Here is a 20,911-nt window from a genome sequence, read left to right on the forward strand (position 1 = left end):
CAATATTTTTAAACTAGGTATCTCATTTTATTTCCTATAATGACATTTCACTGAACAATTTATTTCAATTAATATTTTAGCTTCAAAATATGTTAATGACAAAAAGAGGCTGATACGAGCCAAGCGTAAGGTCTTAGGCATAATAGAATTAAAAAAATTAATTTAAAAGAAAGAATGTAATCGATGAGTTTATTATAATTAGTCGGTTGAAATATGAGCGTTCTATCGATTTTTGCCGCTAGAGATTTTTTGCTACTCGCTTATAAGCGTGCACGTGGAATCGTAGGAGATGACATGTGTCCAAGCAATACACGATTTAATTTATTAATTATTTTGAATTTATCAAAGATGGCTCGAAGATGAGCCAAAACGTCTAATTATAATAAACTTATTGATTATATTTTTCTTTCAAATTAATTTTTTAAATTCTATTGTGTCTAAGACCTTACATTCGATTTATTAATATATTTTGTAATAATAATTATCGATTTGTATTTTACTTTAACTTTAATTTGACAAGAATTAAAAAATAAAACTTTGTAGGGAAATTAATAATAATCTTTAAATAATAAATATTTTTTCTCTCCTAGTTGTTCTCTGAACAATGTTTCAAATTTTTGAAAAAAATCTTACATATAATATATAAGGAATATATATATATATATATATATATATATATATATATATATATATATATATATATATATATATATACATCCACAAAAAAGTATCTACAGTTGTTATCATAGAGTCTTCTTCATTTTCTTTATGGTCACCATACCATCACATATCTGTGACAACACATAATTTTGATCTGTGATTACATAATGATTGCTTAATCGTAAATTATTCGAAATTTTGGCTTGCGAAAGAGGCAACCGAACCGAATCGGTAGATCGGTCTCGCAGATGAAGATGGAGCGATCGAGGGCCCGGAAGGACGAGGCAGAAGGAAGAGGATATGAGAATTGATCGGAGGGAAAAGAAAAGGAACGAGCCACGAATTCTTCGGAGGGGGATAATCGGTTTTACGATCGGGTCTGCCAGCATGCTGCGCATCGTTCCGTGTCGCGTCATCGCGAGCAGTGGGAATGGCGGTGATACGAGGTGGAGGAGACCTCGACAAGCCGGCAGTATCGAACCGCCGGTGGTCGCGCGCGGTCGGTTACCGTATACATTCCGTATTCGTACATTCCATGCGCGCATTCCATATATATACATAAGTATACACGCATGTATATAGTGCCGGCGCGCGCGCACAACGGCTTTTGATGAAATCTATATCTAGGTGCGCACTCTGCTGTCTTGGGTGCTGAGGGAAAATCAGCCCCGAAATATATTCCGAGGGATCGTCTATCCGTCGATTGGATTGACAGGACCTTGTCGACGCTTTCGTCGGTACTCGTAGACACGGAGTAACCATTAAAAGGAGGTGACGTCGGCGCGTACGCAACATATGCATGCGCGTATGCGTCATATGCAGCCGAGTGTATAAGGTGTGGTGTCGACAGAACAGGTGTTAGGTAGCGGAGTCCGCGTGAAACCAGGACGAGGGAGAGCAGAGAGATCCGAGTTGGAAATTGGATAAGCGAGACGCGTAGATCTCTGGACGATGAAGTAGAAGAATAGTCTTTCGAATATGTCGTGGACAACCCCGCCTAGAGGTAGTCCAACTCCTCCGAGGGTGGATAGTCCAGGTGGTGGCGGCACCACCGGTACCGGCGACACCGGCAGTCCTAGAACGCCACGCGGTAGCCGGCTGCGTGACCGGGTGAGCTTTTTCGAACAGATCTGGTCGGCTGGGCGTAGTCCTAGTACCGAGGATCTTTTGGAGAACGCGGATGCACGCAGCTCATCCTTTCGGTCGCCGGTTCATCGGCGACCGTCTTCCAGAGCGAGCGACTCCTCGTTCGAGGAGAGCTTCGAGCGGCTGGTGGAGGAGGGCGAGTTAAATGGCGCCAGGGTTGTTAAATTTGAGAAAATCACCGTGAGAAAGAGCATACGGGAGGTCAGTCTGGATAACGCGAGCAACGACGAGCCTGCGATCGTTCAGCAACGCATGTTGACGGAATCCAACAGAACTCTTAGCGAGGAACATCCTCTCGAGGACTCGGCCTATCAGAGTCACAGTCACGGTGTCCATAGTCATGGCAGTAAATCCAGTTCGGTCACTTCCTTTACGAGATTTCCCTCGGAGGAGAGTCTGTCGCAGAGGAGATGCAGTAGTCCCCGAGTCCAACAATCCTTGGGCCCAGACGATCGGCCACCCTCGGAGTGGTACGCCGAGTACCGGAATCAGAGTTTTCTGAATGTTGCAGCGAGAATCGACTATACGCGCAGCAGAAGCGAGTACGACGCACACATTGCCGAGATTAAAGGTACAAGTGTCAATGTCTTGATCCGAGAATCAAGAATTTCTAGGCTGCCGTCAATTCTCTTGTCATCTCTTTCCATCTTGACAGCTGTCATATGTCCTCGCCGGCCGGCGAGATTCGCTTGATGATCTTTTAGAAATTAGATTCTCGCATTTCTTATAGATTCTACAGATGCTATTTATTTATAAAATAAGTTAGTAATTGCAGTTTTCGATTGTCCGCAGCATTTTCGATTAAAAGAAACATTTTAACGCATACGCGGATTATTTAAGGCATTTAACATATTGTATGATACATTGCAAAATAGGTTTTCAGGAGTTGCTTATTTAATTATTTAAAGTTCAGTCAAAACTTTTAAATCCTCCATCTCCACTGTATCTTAAATTTATTTACAAATGAAAATATTTTTTTCTAGTAATTAGAATATAAAAAACTTTTTTTGTAGCGAAATAGTATTTTTTTTTTAAATCTATTAATCCGTAAATATATATATATATATATATATATATATATATATATATATATATATGTGTATGTAGGGTGTCTTGTAATTAGTGAAAAACCTGCTAATGACAGATTCTTGAGATAATTTGGAGTTGATTTTTCCTCAGCGAAAATATCGAGGGACGTCGTCATTTTTTGCAAGTTTTCAATTTTTGTCATTATATAATTTTGTAATTAAGCCTTAAATTAAAATTCTATTAGAGTAAACTCTATCTGAAATTAACTGAAGAATATAATTTTGGTAATTTTTTAACTCCAAAAAGTTTAGTTTGCGAAAAGCGCCTTTTTTTCAATCGCGTATAACTCGGAAATTATTGATGCCTCGACATTTTTGCTGAGAAAAAATTATCTCCAAATAATCTCAAGAATCTGCCATTGGCAGATTTTTCACCAATTACAGAACACCCTGTATATATTTTTTAGACGATAATTATCATGTAACAGCAATATTCATATTAATTCATCGATAAGTTACATATAAAACACTCACCTTTCATACCTCGTATTCGTTCTCTTATTTTTAATACTTTTCTAAAAAATTTTCTAAAGAAAACAATTCGGAAAAGAATTCTGCAATTATAACATTACATATTACATAATAATAATTGAACATATTCCTGATATACGGATGCAAAATATAAATAAAGTCAAAATCAGATAAACATATAGTTATCGTACGTTAAATGTAGGGTCAAATTATTTTCACACATTAGTTCTGGTAACAAAATTCTGTCATACTCTTGGCTTTCGTCAATGACGGATTAATTAGGTCTGCCAAATTTTGAGGAGCAAGCTCATTAGCGAGAGAGAGCGTATCTCTGCCCACGCGCCTTCTCAGATTATATTTTCGCACGTATGCAAACGAAAGGTTGCCCATCGTCCTTAATGATAGAAAACTAGAATTTCTGGCATGAGTTCTGTGGCACTTTCGCATGCCGCAGTTTCTGCAATTTGCCTGATAAGTGACATGCATGTGTTCCGTAACATGCGATCATACTTCATCATTTGTGAAACACCAATTATCAAGTAATTAAGAAACAATTTCGCAAACAAATATAGAATCCGCGGAACTAATGAAAATTGATACCGTACTAATGAACTTTGATCTTAAATGATACAAGTTTATTTATGACGGATCTTTGTTTGACTTTCGGTGCCGTTACTTTGTTTTCGCTAAAGTTTTATCTAAGATTTTATCGTTAGTTAACTTAATGTTGTGAGATTTGAAAGTTTAATAATATAATATTTTAATAAGTTAAAAATTCTTATCAAATGTTCGGAGAAATCTATTTTAATAAATTTATTTCTATTTAAAATAATTCATCTTTTAATAAAACTAGTAATGTTAGAGAATGTGATGCAAGATAATGATAATCACTATTATTTATGCAGTATGTTTACATATACATGTTATTACATATACAAATTTTTATTTTTACTAGGAAAATTATTTATTAATCTCATTTTTGATATCGATCAACGAGTATTTGACACGCTAAGCTTCGAATTAAATGCCGTGATAAGACAGCACCTTTCCATAAAGACTCATAGATATATTCGCACGTCTGATAAATCGCTTGAGTTATCGTATGAATGTCAAGGCCGATGCATAGTTATCTCTAATCTCAGGGCTGGCTCTTCGATTGGTGTTGAAGTCGTTAAGCTTGCTTTACTGGTCAAACATGAAGTAGGTCAGCGGTTGGCCACCAGACTTACTAGATCGGATTGTTGTCAAAAGAAAGGCTTCCCTTGTCGTAACAACACAATATATCTTATAATATATATCCGCCAATCTTAGCACACATGACATAATAAGGAACGTAAACCAATAATCTTGTGAGAATGCTTCTCTAAAAGACTATTTGCCAAACTTTCTTGAATTTTTGATTTTGCAAAACATTTGCTTACATATTTTGGCGTCAATATTTTAATAATAAAACACACAAGAAACAAATATTTTGCAAGTTTTAGGCGCAGTATAATTATACTAAAACTTTAATAATTTCATTTTTATTCCTCAAGAATCAACTTATCAACGATCGTTTTTATAATATTTAATGTTGTGATTATTAATTTAGCTTTTGTGAAATATTTGGCGTCTAATAGTGTTACAAACATGTTGAAATAACTGAAGGATATTATATATGAATATCTCGAAAATAGAATATTTGAATATAATATACAATTATAAGACAAAGTTCGAGAAAAGAAGAAATAGGTTGGAATCTAGATTGGAATTATGAATATTGTATTATAATTGTATTGATTTTGTCATTTACTTCCTATTGTAAAAAAAAACTTTAATAATGTGATTATGATTAATGTATTTTGATTCTTGATGCAATGATTGTTCACTGAAATATTTTACATTTTTTACTGACAATCGGGCAACATTTTCTCGAAACAGAGCACGTTTATTTAATAATGACTTTTGCCAGTAACATGAGTTTATATTATACTCCTATGTACAAAATGTTCTTTAGAAAAAGTTTTTATTTTATTATATTTATTAGTTATTAATAGGTTTTTCTAAAATAAAAGCATTTTGTTTTATTTATATCTTGCAATATTTCCTATGTTTAGTAGCTATTTTTAATATGAATTGTACAGAGTATTTTTGTAAAAGTATTTCTTTTAGAAAGTACTATATTTATATGAATGTACAAAGATATGTATTATTCTTTAATTTATGAAAATATTTCGTGCTTGGAATCTATCATATCAAACATATCTAACATATCAGACAAGCAAGCTTAGCAAACGTTGTTACATTTATTTATATCCAATGATATATTATAAGCAGTATTTGAATAACTTGGCAACATGATTTAACAATTATTTTTAGTCATTTCTTTCTATATTAAAACGTAATACAAAAAATCCTAGAACGCAGTAACTAGCTTATTTTATTTGCAAGAATTTTGTATAGTATTATTTTTTTAATATTATTATTCATATTATATAAAATTTTATATAATATATAAACATATATGTAATTTAAATTACATAATAAAATTGAAAATAATTTGTGTTTGAGAAAAGTATACGTAATCTAAATATTTTCAGGGAAACTAATAATCTAATTACAATAAATTTACTTAAACATAAATATTTTTAATAAATTTCATGAGTGTATCGAAAATAAAAAACATTAAAACGATTATAGAATCTTACATTTACAATTTCAATCGAATGCATTTCTATTCAAAATTAAATCCATAACTGAAGAAGAAGTTTTATTCTTTTCCTCGCATTAGCATTCTTAAAATAATTTAAGTTCACTTAATCCAATCTAATTCTTATAAAATAATTCTGTTAATTATATGTAACATATAAAAATTAATATAAATTTAATTATTTTTGGCTTTAGGTTATTTTCAATTATTTAATTTAATTTTTATTTATAATTTGAAGAAAAATTTATAAAAACTTTTTGTTTTTTACTATTAATTTCAGCATTCAAAATTATCTTCAGAAAGCATTTTCATACGTGTCTCATGTCTCACACATCAATGTCACACATCAGTTATTGAAATCGTTATATCGTACATCGTTTTTCGTGATTAATACATACTTCTTTATATTTTCTTATATATATATATATATATATAAATTTAAATTTATATATATTATATATTTATATTATAATTATAAATATTATATTTATATTACTATTTAAAGATGTATTATATTTATATATATTAATTTAATTTACTTAATTGATGTTACGTCATAATTATCTCTTTCATCTCTTTATAAATATTGATTTTTGCCTATTTAAATAAGAAATTTTCGATTTGTTATATAGTATATTATAGAAGGCTGTGATTTAAATCGAATAAACTGTCACAGTTAAACATGTATAATGAAAATTTTAGAGAAAAACTCGATTTTGCGAAACATCGTAAAAATAAAATATACTAGTTTATAGAATTTATTTATTAAGTTGTTTTTCTTTCATAATTCATCCCATCTCGTTCGAGAAGAAGATTTCGTATGACCTCATTCTCAGAACTTGTCCTACTTTACTGAGTCTCTTTTCCCCTCTCTCTTGAAAACCAAATACAGACAGACAGACTCGAGACGCTGTCATTTTATGCATACATATATTTTGTAATCGTTTAAAAATCACAGATATGGTTGCGAAATTATTTCATGGTACATCTCTTTGCGAAAAAGAACAAAATATATATTCTAGAAAATAAAGAAAGATAAAACAATTTAGACAAAGTTTATAAATTCATTTTAGACAAAGTTCTACCTAAACAAAGTTTAAAAAAAGTTCAAAAAGAATTTATTATGTCAAAGATAATTAATAAAATATTCATTAAACATGGAATCTGTTGCAAATAGTTTTTTAAGGTTCAAAATGTAAGTAACATATTTAATTTTGTGTGTAGATGCAATAAAATTTCTTCAATACATTACATAGTTATAATATGACAAAATACATTGAAATAGCTATTTATTTATATTGCGAATGTAAATTTTTCAAAATTGCGATATAGTGAAGCAATTTGGAAACCGGTATTGTATTTAGCAAAAAAAAAAACTACGAGAAATTACTAATCTTGTTTTTATGTTTCTTTTTTTCTTTTGTTGAACTATTGTATGTTATTGGCTGTCTATCTTATATGATTCTTTGTAACGACACGCGATTGTTTCTGATTACTGATTAAACGTTTATTTCTTTCTCGCATGATAAGCTGAACAAGCAACGACAAGTAATATTTAACACTGCAAATGTTAAAATCTGACTTTCGTGGATTGATCCTTCCGTTTCTGAATGTCTCTATCGACCTGTGCTGTTAATCGAGCTACCTAATTGTGTAAAAATACATCGATCGTGTAAATAAGAAGAGATTGTACATATACAAATTGTGCAAACAATAATTAAGAAAGTAAAAGTTAATTTTAATTGTATCATGCCAATTAAAGATAAACTATATCTCATATGTTTATTTATATATATTTTATAATTAACTATTTTAAAAGCATATTAGACTATATGTAAAATATACTAACATACTTAACTTTTATAACAGATTCTGTAATGAATAGATTAAATAAGTATTTGAATTAAATTAATAATCAAATTAAATTAATATTTTATTAAAATAAAACTTTACTAAAATTAATTGAAAAATATGATTTCGTTATCTACTTAATATTTTGAATTTGTTCTCGCAAACAGCTTTTTCAACTTTGTTTAAATTTGTAGTAAAATATGTCATTAAAATTGAAATATGAATTATAAAATACTATGTTTACGGTGTTGTTAATTTGTATATATTTTTGTCAAATACTTAGTGGCTAAAATTTCCTTGTCATGTTGATTTTTACGGTCGTATAATTATCTTTCATTACGCCGTATAATGAGGCCTATTAATATACTGCCTTTAGTCTCTGACAACCTTTTTCAAAGCGATTTATTCGAATGAACACATGAATGTACGAGTGCTTTGCTATTCTGAATTGTCACGGAAACCAGGAATCACGACATTCGATATAGGGTCGACTGAAATTAAACTTACATAATCAATATGTCGCGTGTTTCTACTTATGATAAAGATGCATCCACCATACAGGCTTGGTTGGAAAACGTAGTACAATAAAAAACAAAAATTTTCTACGAAACATTGGATAAAATGTTTTTATGAGATTTCTTTTTCTTTTTCAAGAAAATTGACTATAAATTTGCAAAATTAATAATATATTCATATTTTTTTTAGATTGAACAATTAGCAATAATTTTATATCTTATATATATCGTCAAATTTTTTGAGAGCGATTACACAGTTTAATAAGAAATAGTTTTTTTATTACAATTCATATCCAGAAGTGTCATATTTTATTAATTCTGTTTTCTTTTTTAAGAAAGGCTTTTATAAATTTATATAATTATTATGACTTTTTCAAATTTAAACTAAACGACATTTTTCTTGTGATTTGTGTGTGGGTTTTATGCATAACAGTCAGGTTTTAAAAAAAGAAGTGTGAGCTTTGCTCTAGACATTTACCTAAGAAATGGCATTAAGCCTTAATAAAAAAAAAAAAAAAAAACAAGTAAGTAGAAAAGGTGGCTAAAGATAGAAATCAGACGAAGGATTATCGATACACATATACCATTGTGGTCGATTAATGTCATCTATATCTTTTGGTATCGATATCGCATCATCGATATTTCTCGATTTCAGTAAACAAATTTGTTATTACAGGAATAGAATTTAGTAACCGACATAAAAAAATGCACGTATCGAAAAAATATACAAATGACTATTTAACATTATAGTGACATCATGGATCATCTTGTTCCAAATGTTATTTTCGAAAGTGAACACATCATGCGCATGTTACAGAATAATATTTCCGCTCGTTTAAAACTGTATTTATTTTGGATGTCAAACGCGGTGGGCATAAGTGCTTAAAGAACATTATGCAAACTATTTACATTTCACCCGAAGTAGTGTCAAATATTTTCGAATATAAGGATGCGTAATATATTATTTTCATATACTACCTCTGATTGGCTGCATCTCAAATTAGAAATAATACAAACGTAAAATTCTTACAAATATTTAAGATTATTACACATTAATTACAATGAAAGAGATCATTTGTTGCATAAAATTGGGAAATTATTAAAATAAGGAGTATTCTTTTTTAACTTGCTAACAAGAGAAGGTTTAGAACTAAACTCCACTGATTTCGATAAAAATTGCCTTGTATTGAATTATAGAATGATGGATTATACATTGGATTATAGAATGAGTTCCTCCGAGTAAAATGATTTATTTGAATATAAGCAGAGATATTGCAATGTATACAGTATATTAAGATGTTTACATTCGAGTGTTTGTTACGTACGTATAATGAATGTGATAACTGCGCATTAATTTATTTGAGCTCAATTCTCATTATATATTCATTAAATACTCATTATATACACAATATAATTATTGTATTCTCAGATTATTTATTTACAGTTTTTTTATTATAATATTTTATAATACTTTATATACTTATCATAATGTTTTATGGCAGAAATAATTATGTAAAATTATTTTTATTAATTATCTTTTCTTACTAATTGTAGATTTTTAGATGAAAATTTTGATGAAAATAAAAGAAGATGCAATCAGGATATACATGTATTGACACATCAGCAACTCATTATCATATGATAAAAATAATTAGATTTGCTTGCGCAGCAAAATTAACTTCGAAATAACAAATATTTAATATAATATTAAAATATTAATTTTTACATACATGAAGATGCATAAAGATCTGCGGATGCAAAACGGGATATCTTGCTGTTTCATGTCCATGATGCTTTAAAAATTTATATTTTATTTACTTCAATTAAAACTTTATTTTATCCATAATAAATTTTTTGTTCCAAAAAAACGATACTATATTAAAGTATGTATTGATTGCGTTAGTGCTCTTTATGTGTAAAAATTTTCTCGGCAAATTCGGCTTTTAATATTACAATTCAAGGTAGCGTAGGCAGTGGAGGACTCTCGAAAATTGTGTAATCGGCATTCATTATAGGCACTACCTTTCGCCTGTGTTTACTCGCCGAACGACCGTAACCATGACACTCACGATGAATGTTAATGAGAAACGCGTGGAAATATCCTGCCTTTTTAATGTTTAGTACTAACTTGTACTGAAACGCAATGTAGTCGTCAACTATCGGCCATAGTTTCCGATTAAACGTATCCTATAAATAAAACAATGATAAAGACTTACGATTATAATTTGTTATAATTTCCCAGGCATATCGTATAATTTCCAAGCATATCGCTTAAGTTCAATAAGTCAATGCTTCTTTAAGCCACTACCTATCACGCGTCGACAGATTCCACAAGTTCTAACAATAAATGTCATTAAAATGTGCCCCTTCTCAACTTTACATTTTATTAATTTTATAATAAAAAATATTAATCTTGTTGATTTGAAATTAAGATTCTACCAAAATAGAAATATTTAATCGGTGTCTAATAATTTAATCATCTATTTCCTTTTCTGAATCTTTGTCGAACATAGTTATCTATTTTTAATTATTATTTAATTATAATTTTTTTACTGTTTTTATTTTTAAAAAATTGATTTTAAATCAATTAAAAATTTGTAGTAAAAAGATTATTTAAGACTTCTGGTTTATTATCAGCATTATACTGAATTATAATGTCAAAAGCGAAAAATCATATAAATTTTTTTTCTTTCTATATTGAAATAAATAAGTTCTTTTGAAAATCATGTTTGATATATTATTCTAAATGAATTGAATATGCCACAAACTCTTTTTTCCATTCGTGAATTAATAAACAGCTGTAAATTATCAGTTGTAAGATATATTTTTGCTACTAATGATAGATAAATTATGCATGCATTTATTAATGCAAGGTAACAAAAAATGGAGTTTTCACCGTATTTTACTAATCCATATTATCGAATAAGAGTGGTCGTAACCAAAAAAATTATATTTTTTTATGCAAGTATTTTAATGCAAGAAAAAAATTTTATTATAGTATAGTGAGAAATACATGAGTCTTAACGCCTTGTTCTTTAACTTCGTATCTTAATATGTACGTGCGGGTTTGAGATTAAGCATCCTCGTTAATCTTATCGAGAAAATATTTCGTAAGACGTCTCAGTTTAAATACGAAAATAAATGCTCTCTTAATATTTTCTTGAATATTTCTCAACTGCAAATTTGTCAAAGTATACGTACGTTGACTTTTTTTATATCTCTTGAGGATATAAAAAAAAAGATTAAAAAATTAATGTCAAAAAGCTCAGTTTATATACGTCATCCAAGCGAGAAATTAAATAAAAGCACAAGCATCGAGGGTTCTCTAATTTCATAAATAAAGAAAAACTGCGTCAAACGACGCGTTTTCGTTAATTGTCAGTTTTGCTTATTATATCGCGTATAATAAACGAGTTGCGCGTTGATGCGTAGATCCCGCGTGCTCACAAAATAATTGCATACAACGTGGAGATTATATATAATATGTTACGACGAGACTATATTAAAGGCTCGATGAAAAAGAACTCTGTTTCACAAAGCAATGATGTCGGTGCCCGTAACATCAAACGTTTTATTTTGGGCAAATTTTGCTCCCAGGAATTATTATATGTAACACTATTTCGTAAACATATGTGTTGATAGAAAAAAGAATGATACTTTAAAATGCATACATTAAATTTTACGGCTGCAAATATCTTTATTGTAAAATAAATAAATATTATCTTCGTATTTTTCATTCGTGCAGAGATAATTGAGTATCCATTTGAAAGATATCATTACCAGAAAAATAGACGAAATATTTTACACAAAACTTAATCATTTGTTATAAAGACTTACAAGTGAAAAAAAAAATGTAAATCACATTCAAAATGTTAAGTCACATTCAGTGGAAGAATTTGGAAGCGCTTCTATTGCGCAATCAGAAAACGTATAATCTATATACTTTGTCGCTCATATTCTAAGCTCATCAGCTTTTACATAATTAGTTTCACTTCCTGCAGTCAGATCGTATTGAAGTTAAATGTGCATATCACAAATAATTTATGTGACAATTTAATGTTCGTCTCACAATTATGCACCTGCAGGTATAACATCTGTCAGTTGCATTCATTATCACGCACCTTACGCATAGCATGTCACAACCGTAGGTGGGAAGAGTGGGAAAAATGACGGTAGATTTAAAAATAAAACAACACTAATGTATTTCGCATAATCTTCATAATTGATTTCAACGATCCGCAAAAAGCGACAAGAAATTATGAATGCTATTCGACGTGTCCTTCATCACACACACACACACACACACATTTCTTTATATTATGTAATATTCATTCTTAAAAATATTTGCCTCAATTTCAAGGATTAAATCCTAAATTTTACGATAATAAAATATAATTTTATTATATTAATAAATAATTTTACAGAAAATTGTTACTTAATTAATTCAATTTTACAGCGCTTATAAAAATCAGCATCTGACTTTTGTTTTTCTCTTTTTCAGACGAACAAGAACGCGTGCAGAAAAAAACTTTCATAAACTGGATTAACTCTCATTTGTCGAAGGTGAGTCAAGAATAAATATTTTTGTCATCTTCATAAAACGCAATAAAGAGATTCGCTCAACGATTTCTACTACGATATCGCGCTACGTTTCATCGATAAATACTTAATAATGATAACGCGATGAAAATCATCGATAAGCTACATCTATTTTTTTTCTTATTACGTAATGATCTAGATCCTTACGTGACGCATAATAAAACGTGACGCTGTCTCTAGTATCATGCTATCGAAACTTGAACGGCTGATCTAGTCCGTACCTGGTTCTCGAGTTTCGATACTCCCCTACTTCCGCATCCTTCAGAACTTACCTCGCTACGGAAACTCCACTTGTCATGTATCAAAAGTAGCAAAGTTGTTAAAACGAGCCTATCGTTGCCACACAGAATAATCGTTTTGGCACGAAGAATGTACATTATCTTAAACAAAGAGCAATTAACGCAAATCTATTATATATATATTATATATATACTATTTTACAAATTGATACAATTGAAAAATAACGAAAATTCAATTTATTACAATCGGAATTGTTTTGGAAAATTTAAAAAATGACTAATCATGAAGCGAATTTACTTGAAGAATTTACTAGAAAATTGCATATTAAATTTTATAGAAGTAAATCTCATGTTAATTGTCCTTAAGCTAATTATATATATATTTATATAATGATAAATTTAAAATTTAAATTATACTTTTATTAGAATACTACGAAGCATTACACGTTTGCCATTTATTTTTTTGCGCTATACATATATTATTATTATTATAAATTTCAAAATTAAAAAAAAAGTCTACACAAAAATGTATTATGCATATAAACATAAAATATACTCTGAAAAAAATATATCATTTTTTACATGTCATTTTAAGAATTGCCAATTATTTAATAAAAACATGTTATCATTTTTTATGCTTTGAAGATAAATTTAATATAAAATTAATAACAAATAAAATCACATAAAATTATTCCTTACTCATTAGAGCTCCTAAATATTCAAACTATAAAAATATGCAATCTTTGTAATAATATCTGTTAAACAAAAATAAATTTTGACTTTGCATGGTTTCTTCTAAAGAGTGGGTTATATCTTCCCGAATATTATATAAATATAATTCATCATTATTATAATTTAAGAAATGTTCATTTTTTGCACAGAGAGTTCCAACACTTCATATTAATGATTTAATCGAGGATTTGAAAGATGGTACGCGCCTTCTCGCATTACTTGAAGTTCTTTCAGGAGAGAAACTGGTAATGAAATATTATATTTATACGCTATTACTTAAAACAAACATTATTAAAATCAATTGTCAACATCACGTGTAACCTTTCAGCCCGTGGAAAAAGGTCGTAATTTAAAGAGACCGCATTTTCTTAGTAATGCCAACACTGCGCTACAATTTTTACAAAGCAAAAAAGTAAGTATTAGATATTTTATTTTAAATTAATAAGTGAAAAGAGAAGAAACTGAATGTTCAACCTTTTCATCTAATATTTTTGCAGATCAAATTAGTGAATATAAATTCATCCGATTTAGTTGACGGACGACCGCCGGTAGTATTGGGCTTAATATGGACCATTATTCTGTATTTCCAGGTACTTTTAATTGTTTGGATATTAAAGTTGTATATGTAATAATAGTTACGTAAAAGAGCACCATTATAATTATACGGTAGCTGCTTAAATGTAGTGCTCATAATAAAAACATCACGTAATGAAAAGTATTATATTTTGACGCAGCAACACCATATTTTTTTTATACTATTACACGAGGATTAATTTTGTGATTTCTAATGTACTATTAAAGCTATACTGTTAGATTCGCGAATTGACTGTCGGAATTGTATGAAAAAATTGAATAAAAGAAGAAAGCAGGATCACAAAAAATCCTAAGCTTGTGATGAATAAATATCTATGATATTAATCCACAGTTTTACTAGCAAGCTTAATACTTCAAATTAACTTTTAAATGTTAATTATAATTGATAATAAAATATTTTTCAAGTCAAATAAGTCGACTAACAATGACATAATTCAAGTAAATTAATCCTCGTAGTGTGCAAAAAAGTAAGTTATTAATGTCCATAGATAAATTACATATAGATCGGACTTTGTCTCATCTCTGTCTTAGATCCCCGATCTATATATAATATATTTATGTTATGTTATACCGTTAACCGTATGTTCCAATAAACAAGCTACGATCAAAGGATCGCAAGCGGGTGAGTAATGAAAAAAGCAAGACCGTTAATTATGCGATAAATTATTTTGATCGTTCTAAAAGAACAAGCACTTGCATGACATTGCGCATCTCATTAATATGCACGCCAGATTATCTTATTTCTAGGTTCAAGAGAAGAAAATATCATACTTGACTTGATTGAGTATTTTTTTATAGATCGAAGAAAACACGAGGGCTCTCGAATATCTTGGACAAACTTGGGGTAGCCAGAGCAGTCTGGAAAGTCTTGGTACTCAGGGCTCGGCGGCAAGCGAAAGAAAACGTATTAGTAGCGAAAAATGGAAACAAGGAGCACGGAAAACCTTGCTTCAGTGGGTCACCAATGCCTTGCCCAAGTCAGTACTTTATAGGCTCGCATTTTGCACAATAGACTTGTGGAGTTTTTTTTTTTTTATAATTTTTAATATAAAATATTTTGTTTTTATATAAAATTTTTTGCTTTTCAGAAGCGTTAATATTCAAGTTCGAGATTTCGGTGAAAGTTGGAGAGACGGAAATGCCTTCTTAGCTATTATTGATGCAATAAAAGCCAACTTAGTGAACATAGCAGCTATGAGAGAAGAGTCGAACAAAGCTCGGCTGGAGACAGCCTTCCAGGTAGCCGAAGATGAATTAGGTATTGCCCGATTGTTGGATCCTGAAGACGTGGACGTGCCTCAACCTGATGAAAAATCGATCATGACATACGTTGCCCAATTTTTGCACAAATATCCGGAACCAGGAAATGTAGTTCCTGATTCTTTCGCTGCCGTACAAGAAGAATACGGTAGCCTTCTTAAGTGGCTAAATGAGAGAGTTAGACATCTCGAACAACTTGACAGGACCAACGCTTTTCCACAAAGTTATCCGGTATTTTCTAAGGCTTTAATTATTAAGAACACGATAATTTTATGTAATATTATTTAATATCATCATTTATAAGACTTAATAAAAAATTACATACTCATATATACATATATACTGAAATATAAAAAAAGCTAAAAAAATTGTATACATCATTTCAATATTAAATTGCTTGGTCTCTCTTTCAGGAATATATGCTATTTAGAGCAGAAATTGATGAGAAATTAATTATATACAAAAAGATGCAAAGTTTAGTCGATACACTTAGCATGATAAGCATTACGCGGGATTCTTGGAGAGATATACAAATGTTGTGGCAGCAAATGGAACTATTTGTAAGTTCTACAGATCTTATGAAATGAACGAACGGATTTTTGCGTTGTAATAATTTTTTTTTAAATATTATATATTTGTTTTCAGATGCTACATTGGCTTTGGTTATTGGATTCGGCGCTACCAGGAGAATTAGGTGAAATTGGCAGGTGGTTAGCCAGAGCTGAAACTCTCTTGCACTCGGACAACGATATTCCACAAGAAATGACGGAAAGCACAGCCAACATAATCTCAAACAAGTTAGAAGATCACAAGAAGTTCTTCCTCGATTTACCGACCATGTCAGAGAAATTCCAGCACGCCAAGAACTCACCATTGGCGCGACAAATGCAATCTGAACAATTACAGAACATGTGTGCGCGATTTGACAGCTTGCCAAATCGCGCTGCTAAAAGGAGAGTAAAATTAAAATTCTTAGAACACAAATGCTGTTTGATCGCCTTTCTCTATCTCGTCGAGACTAAACTCAAAGGCTGGAACATCAAGTACGGTACGGAAGAGAAAGTGCATCAAATGCTGGAGCAGTATCGTAACTTTGTTTCTCGAAACAGAATATTCCAAGAGTTTCAAAAGGCTTACTTAGATATGCAGCAGGTTGCCGAAGAATACAAACGCGACGGTGATATTGGTAAATAATAATGTCCTAGTTGATTTTTTATTAATAATTTATTTAAGTGTAACTGTGTTAATGTGATTTCATATAAAAAAATAATATAATATTATTCATATTTATGTAATATATTGTAATAATAAATATAAAATATTTAATATAATATAATAATAGAATAATAATAATAAAAATATAATATAATAATAATTAGATTTAAATTAAATGTAACTATATATTAACATGGATTGAAGACTAATTTAATTAGATTAAGTAGCGAATAATTAAATATTCTACAGATAATATATATATTTAAGTAGAATCTTCTGAGTAGCATTTTTTAAATCGTAATTTATGTATTTCAGATCGGGAAGAGAGTTTAAATATTGATCGTTTCTTGCGCGAAACGGCTGAAAAGTGGAAAAACGTATCAATGGACTTGCGTTGTGTCCAAAGCATGCTCGAGGAAGTTGTCGCTTATTGGCGTCGCTGGACCACCGTTTCAGACGAGTTTGAGGCATGGTTACTTCGTGCCGAGCCAGCTTTAAATCTTCCAGAGGAGGAGAAGATGGAATTCTTTCAGGATATCAGCGTATGGAAGGACAAGCATCAGCAGCTGTCAGATACTGTGAGCTTCCTGATCGCCACGTCCGATGAATCGGTCGCGTTTCGCCTGAAAGAACGTTATGCAAATCTGACAGCGAGATGGGAGCAGCTTTTCCAAGAGGCTAAACAATATATGCACGCGGGTGATCTGATTCGAACGAGGAAAGATTACAAGATGGGAGTGGAGACTCTGCAAAATTGGTTAAGAGACGCAGAAGCTGCCTTATTGATTACTGGATTGAACTCGACGGAGCGGATAAAGGCTTATGGAGAGAAATTGCAGACTCTTCATAACGAGGTCGAGAGCATTGAAGACCTCTTCAAGAATATCAGCAAAAAGTTTCAAGCTCTTATTCAGGATTTGTCCCGCGACGAAGTCGACAAGATGATGAATACGCTGAAAAAAGAGAAAGAAGTACTTGTTAAAGTGCGTGCTTTGATACCCATGCAACTACACTTATATCATCAATTGCTGGTGCAACAAGAATCCTTAGAAGCAGGACAGAAAGAGATATCTGCATGGCTGAACGAGTTTGAGAATTTTATGGCCAGTATCAATCTTGCAGGTGGCAGAGATGCTGCATTAGCTCAGTTAGATCGTCATAAAGCCTTCCTCTCGAGAATGCTTTATTATAAATCCATGTTAGAATCTAAAAACAAAGTATTTGCTAGCATTGCCAAGACCGTGGGTACTTGCGCCGATGTGGAACCAGCCGAAGGTAAAGCTACTCTGAAAGAGCTCAATGATCGATTTGTTAAAGTTTCTCAGGCGGCACAAGTTTGGGAACAACGTTTGCAAGAATCGATGCGACGTTGGACAAAGTTTAAAGAATGCGAGCGACAGATCACCGAGTGGCTTTCGGTTGCGGAAACAATGATCAACGACAAAAATCTCGACAATCGTCAATCCGTCGAGTGCCACAAAAATTTCTTTGGCAAGGTCAACGAAAAATGGATACAGGACCTTGTGAAAGCTGGTCAAGATCTCCAGAACACGTTGCCAGCTGATCAGCAGTTCCCTATCGCGAATACAGTAGAGGCTCTTCAGAATCGTTGGAGGGAAGTTCTTACTTTCGCGCCGCTTCATCTAATGAAGCTTGAATTTCGCTTGGATGAGGCTAGCTTTCTTCAATACCTCAAAGAGATTGAAATGGAAATTAATTCCGAACAGCAAGCGCTCATTAATAACGATGATGTGGATGGTATTCAGCTGCGCAATAGAGAGTTCTTCGTGAACCGTGGTACTATCCTCGAAGTCGAGCGTTCTCTACAAACTCTGAAAAAGATTAGTGACGCCTACAACAAACTTAAACCGAGAGACACTAGCTTGACTGATGCCGCGCAAAACGCCGAACATTTGTGGGAAGAAACCGCACAGAAAGTGGAAAATTTGAGGCAACAATTACGCGAAGTTCCGCAACAATGGGCAGCTTACAGACAGAAGTAAGTATTCGTACAATTTTATTACAGATTTTATTACAGATCGATTTTTCTACTTGAATATTTGATTGTATATTTGATTTTAGATTCGACGAGATGGTACATTGGATGGATCATGTCGATAGTACTTTGCGAACTATTTTACGCGAGGTCAACACTCTGGAAGAATTTGAGAAAGAAAAGACCATATTTCAGGTAAATTTCAATTAATATTTTTTATAGAATTTTTTCTCGCCACGTTGTTGATATATATAAAACACTGCTTAAATATTTGGCTTTTTCTGCGTTCTTTTCGGATAGCTCCAAACCTTGACGGTAAATATATATGCATCTGTATTTTCTTATTCCTTATAATATTGTCACATGATCAAGAATTTAGATCGCGATAGTTTCAATTTTTTAAATTTTTATCTAATTTATTTAAAAAATGTGAATTAATCTATGTTTATTTAAAATTTTTTTTCTGATTAATAATACTCTCTTTTACAATCAAAGAATATGTCGTTTGAATTGAATGTAACGAAAGATATTATCAATTTACAGAAAATTTGCTGCGAAGCCGATAGCAAGCGCGAAGAGATGAAGTGGCTGGTTCAAACTCTCGACAATCTAACGTTGAATCGTTCGGACCGCGATGCTCTCACGGCACAGCAAAATTTGGAACAGCTGATAACTCGTTATAAAAACCTTATACCAACGATTGAAATCACAATGACAAAGACAGACATCTATTCAAAAAGTTATACTTATCGAAAGGAAGTGCATGAAGTGTGTATTTTATTGCGTAAGGTTCGCGAACAATCAGAAGTCGAGATTACGTCCGAAGTTCCTGAAAAGTTAGAAAACGTGGTAACTCAACAGGAATCTCGTCTTAATCAATTAGAGCAACAGCGAGCGAATATTGTCAGCATGTTACAACGCGGCAAAGATATTCTCAAGGATCAACACGCGCCATCCTTCGTTTCCTCCGAGATCCAACAGTTGGAAGCCAACTGGAATGACACGTATGGCCAAAGTATGGAAAGATTAAAATCTCTGAAGGATTCGCAAAAACTCTGGAGCACCTATCAAGAGCTGAAGGACGAGATTTCTAAATTGATTGAGCAAGCCGAGCAAGAGTTGCGGCAAATTGATTCGACATCTTATTATGACGCCGCTCAAGTAATCGCTGACCTGCAGAAAAAACAGGAATTTAATGCGAATTTGAGAAAATCGGCTGAAGAGATAATGAGGAAATTGCGCGAAACGCATAGTAATCTTTTCCAAACGTTGACGCTCGCACCGCCGAGCAAGAAGGAGATATTAGAAAAAGAAATGACAGAAACTGAGCAGAAGCTGGAACACACGTTAAAGACCATGCGTGAAAAAATCGTTTATCTTAAAGAACACAGCACTCGATGGAACAAATATCAATCAAAATTAATGGAGCTTCGAACCTGGACTCAGCAAACCGCACCCCAATTAATCGCAGATATCGAAGACTCAACGCCTTTGCCTGAAGAAAGAGTTCGTAAAACAGAAAATTTGCAAAAAGAAATAAAGGAGAAAGAATCGATTTTAAATGTTCTTAAAGATGAATCCCGGAAACTCATAAAAAGTGAGTATCAAATTTTTTTACTTTGTTTGTAATACGTATGAGAATGTAAACTTGTTTGCAAACTTTTTCTTTTACTATTATTTAATTTATATTATTTTACATAGTTTTGCGTATAACTTTTATAAATGCATAAATTTTTATTATTTTTATTATTTAATTATATAATTTCTTATATAAATTCTTTAACATATATACTATTATTAATATTTTTTTATTATTATATATATCTAAATTTATTTAATAAAAAAATAAACTAGTT

General features: G+C 31.4%; 1 protein-coding gene across 2 annotated transcripts in view; it reads left to right on the forward strand.

Annotated features, from left to right (window-relative positions):
• Nucleotides 1-1,121: 1,121 nt before the first annotated feature.
• The window catches only part of Msp300 (Muscle-specific protein 300 kDa), a 67,978-nt gene continuing 48,188 nt past the window's right edge, over nt 1,122-20,911 (forward strand). The window contains exons 1-14 of one of the 2 annotated variants that reach the window (XM_072900082.1): nt 1,122-2,377; nt 12,922-12,983; nt 14,140-14,235; nt 14,319-14,402; nt 14,488-14,580; nt 15,183-15,206; nt 15,383-15,561; nt 15,673-16,075; nt 16,258-16,404; nt 16,490-17,030; nt 17,375-19,058; nt 19,142-19,250; nt 19,356-19,370; nt 19,599-20,652. In XM_072900082.1, coding sequence (XP_072756183.1) covers nt 1,639-2,377; nt 12,922-12,983; nt 14,140-14,235; nt 14,319-14,402; nt 14,488-14,580; nt 15,183-15,206; nt 15,383-15,561; nt 15,673-16,075; nt 16,258-16,404; nt 16,490-17,030; nt 17,375-19,058; nt 19,142-19,250; nt 19,356-19,370; nt 19,599-20,652 — 5,230 coding nt within the window. In that variant the 5' untranslated portion in view covers nt 1,122-1,638. The remainder of the gene's footprint in view (nt 2,378-12,921; nt 12,984-14,139; nt 14,236-14,318; nt 14,403-14,487; nt 14,581-15,182; nt 15,207-15,382; nt 15,562-15,672; nt 16,076-16,257; nt 16,405-16,489; nt 17,031-17,374; nt 19,059-19,141; nt 19,251-19,355; nt 19,371-19,598; nt 20,653-20,911) is intronic. The other variant, XM_072900081.1, reaches the window with a different exon arrangement.

Source organism: Anoplolepis gracilipes, chromosome 10, assembly GCF_047496725.1.
Source record: "Anoplolepis gracilipes chromosome 10, ASM4749672v1, whole genome shotgun sequence".
NCBI classification, from domain to species: domain Eukaryota; kingdom Metazoa; phylum Arthropoda; class Insecta; order Hymenoptera; family Formicidae; genus Anoplolepis; species Anoplolepis gracilipes.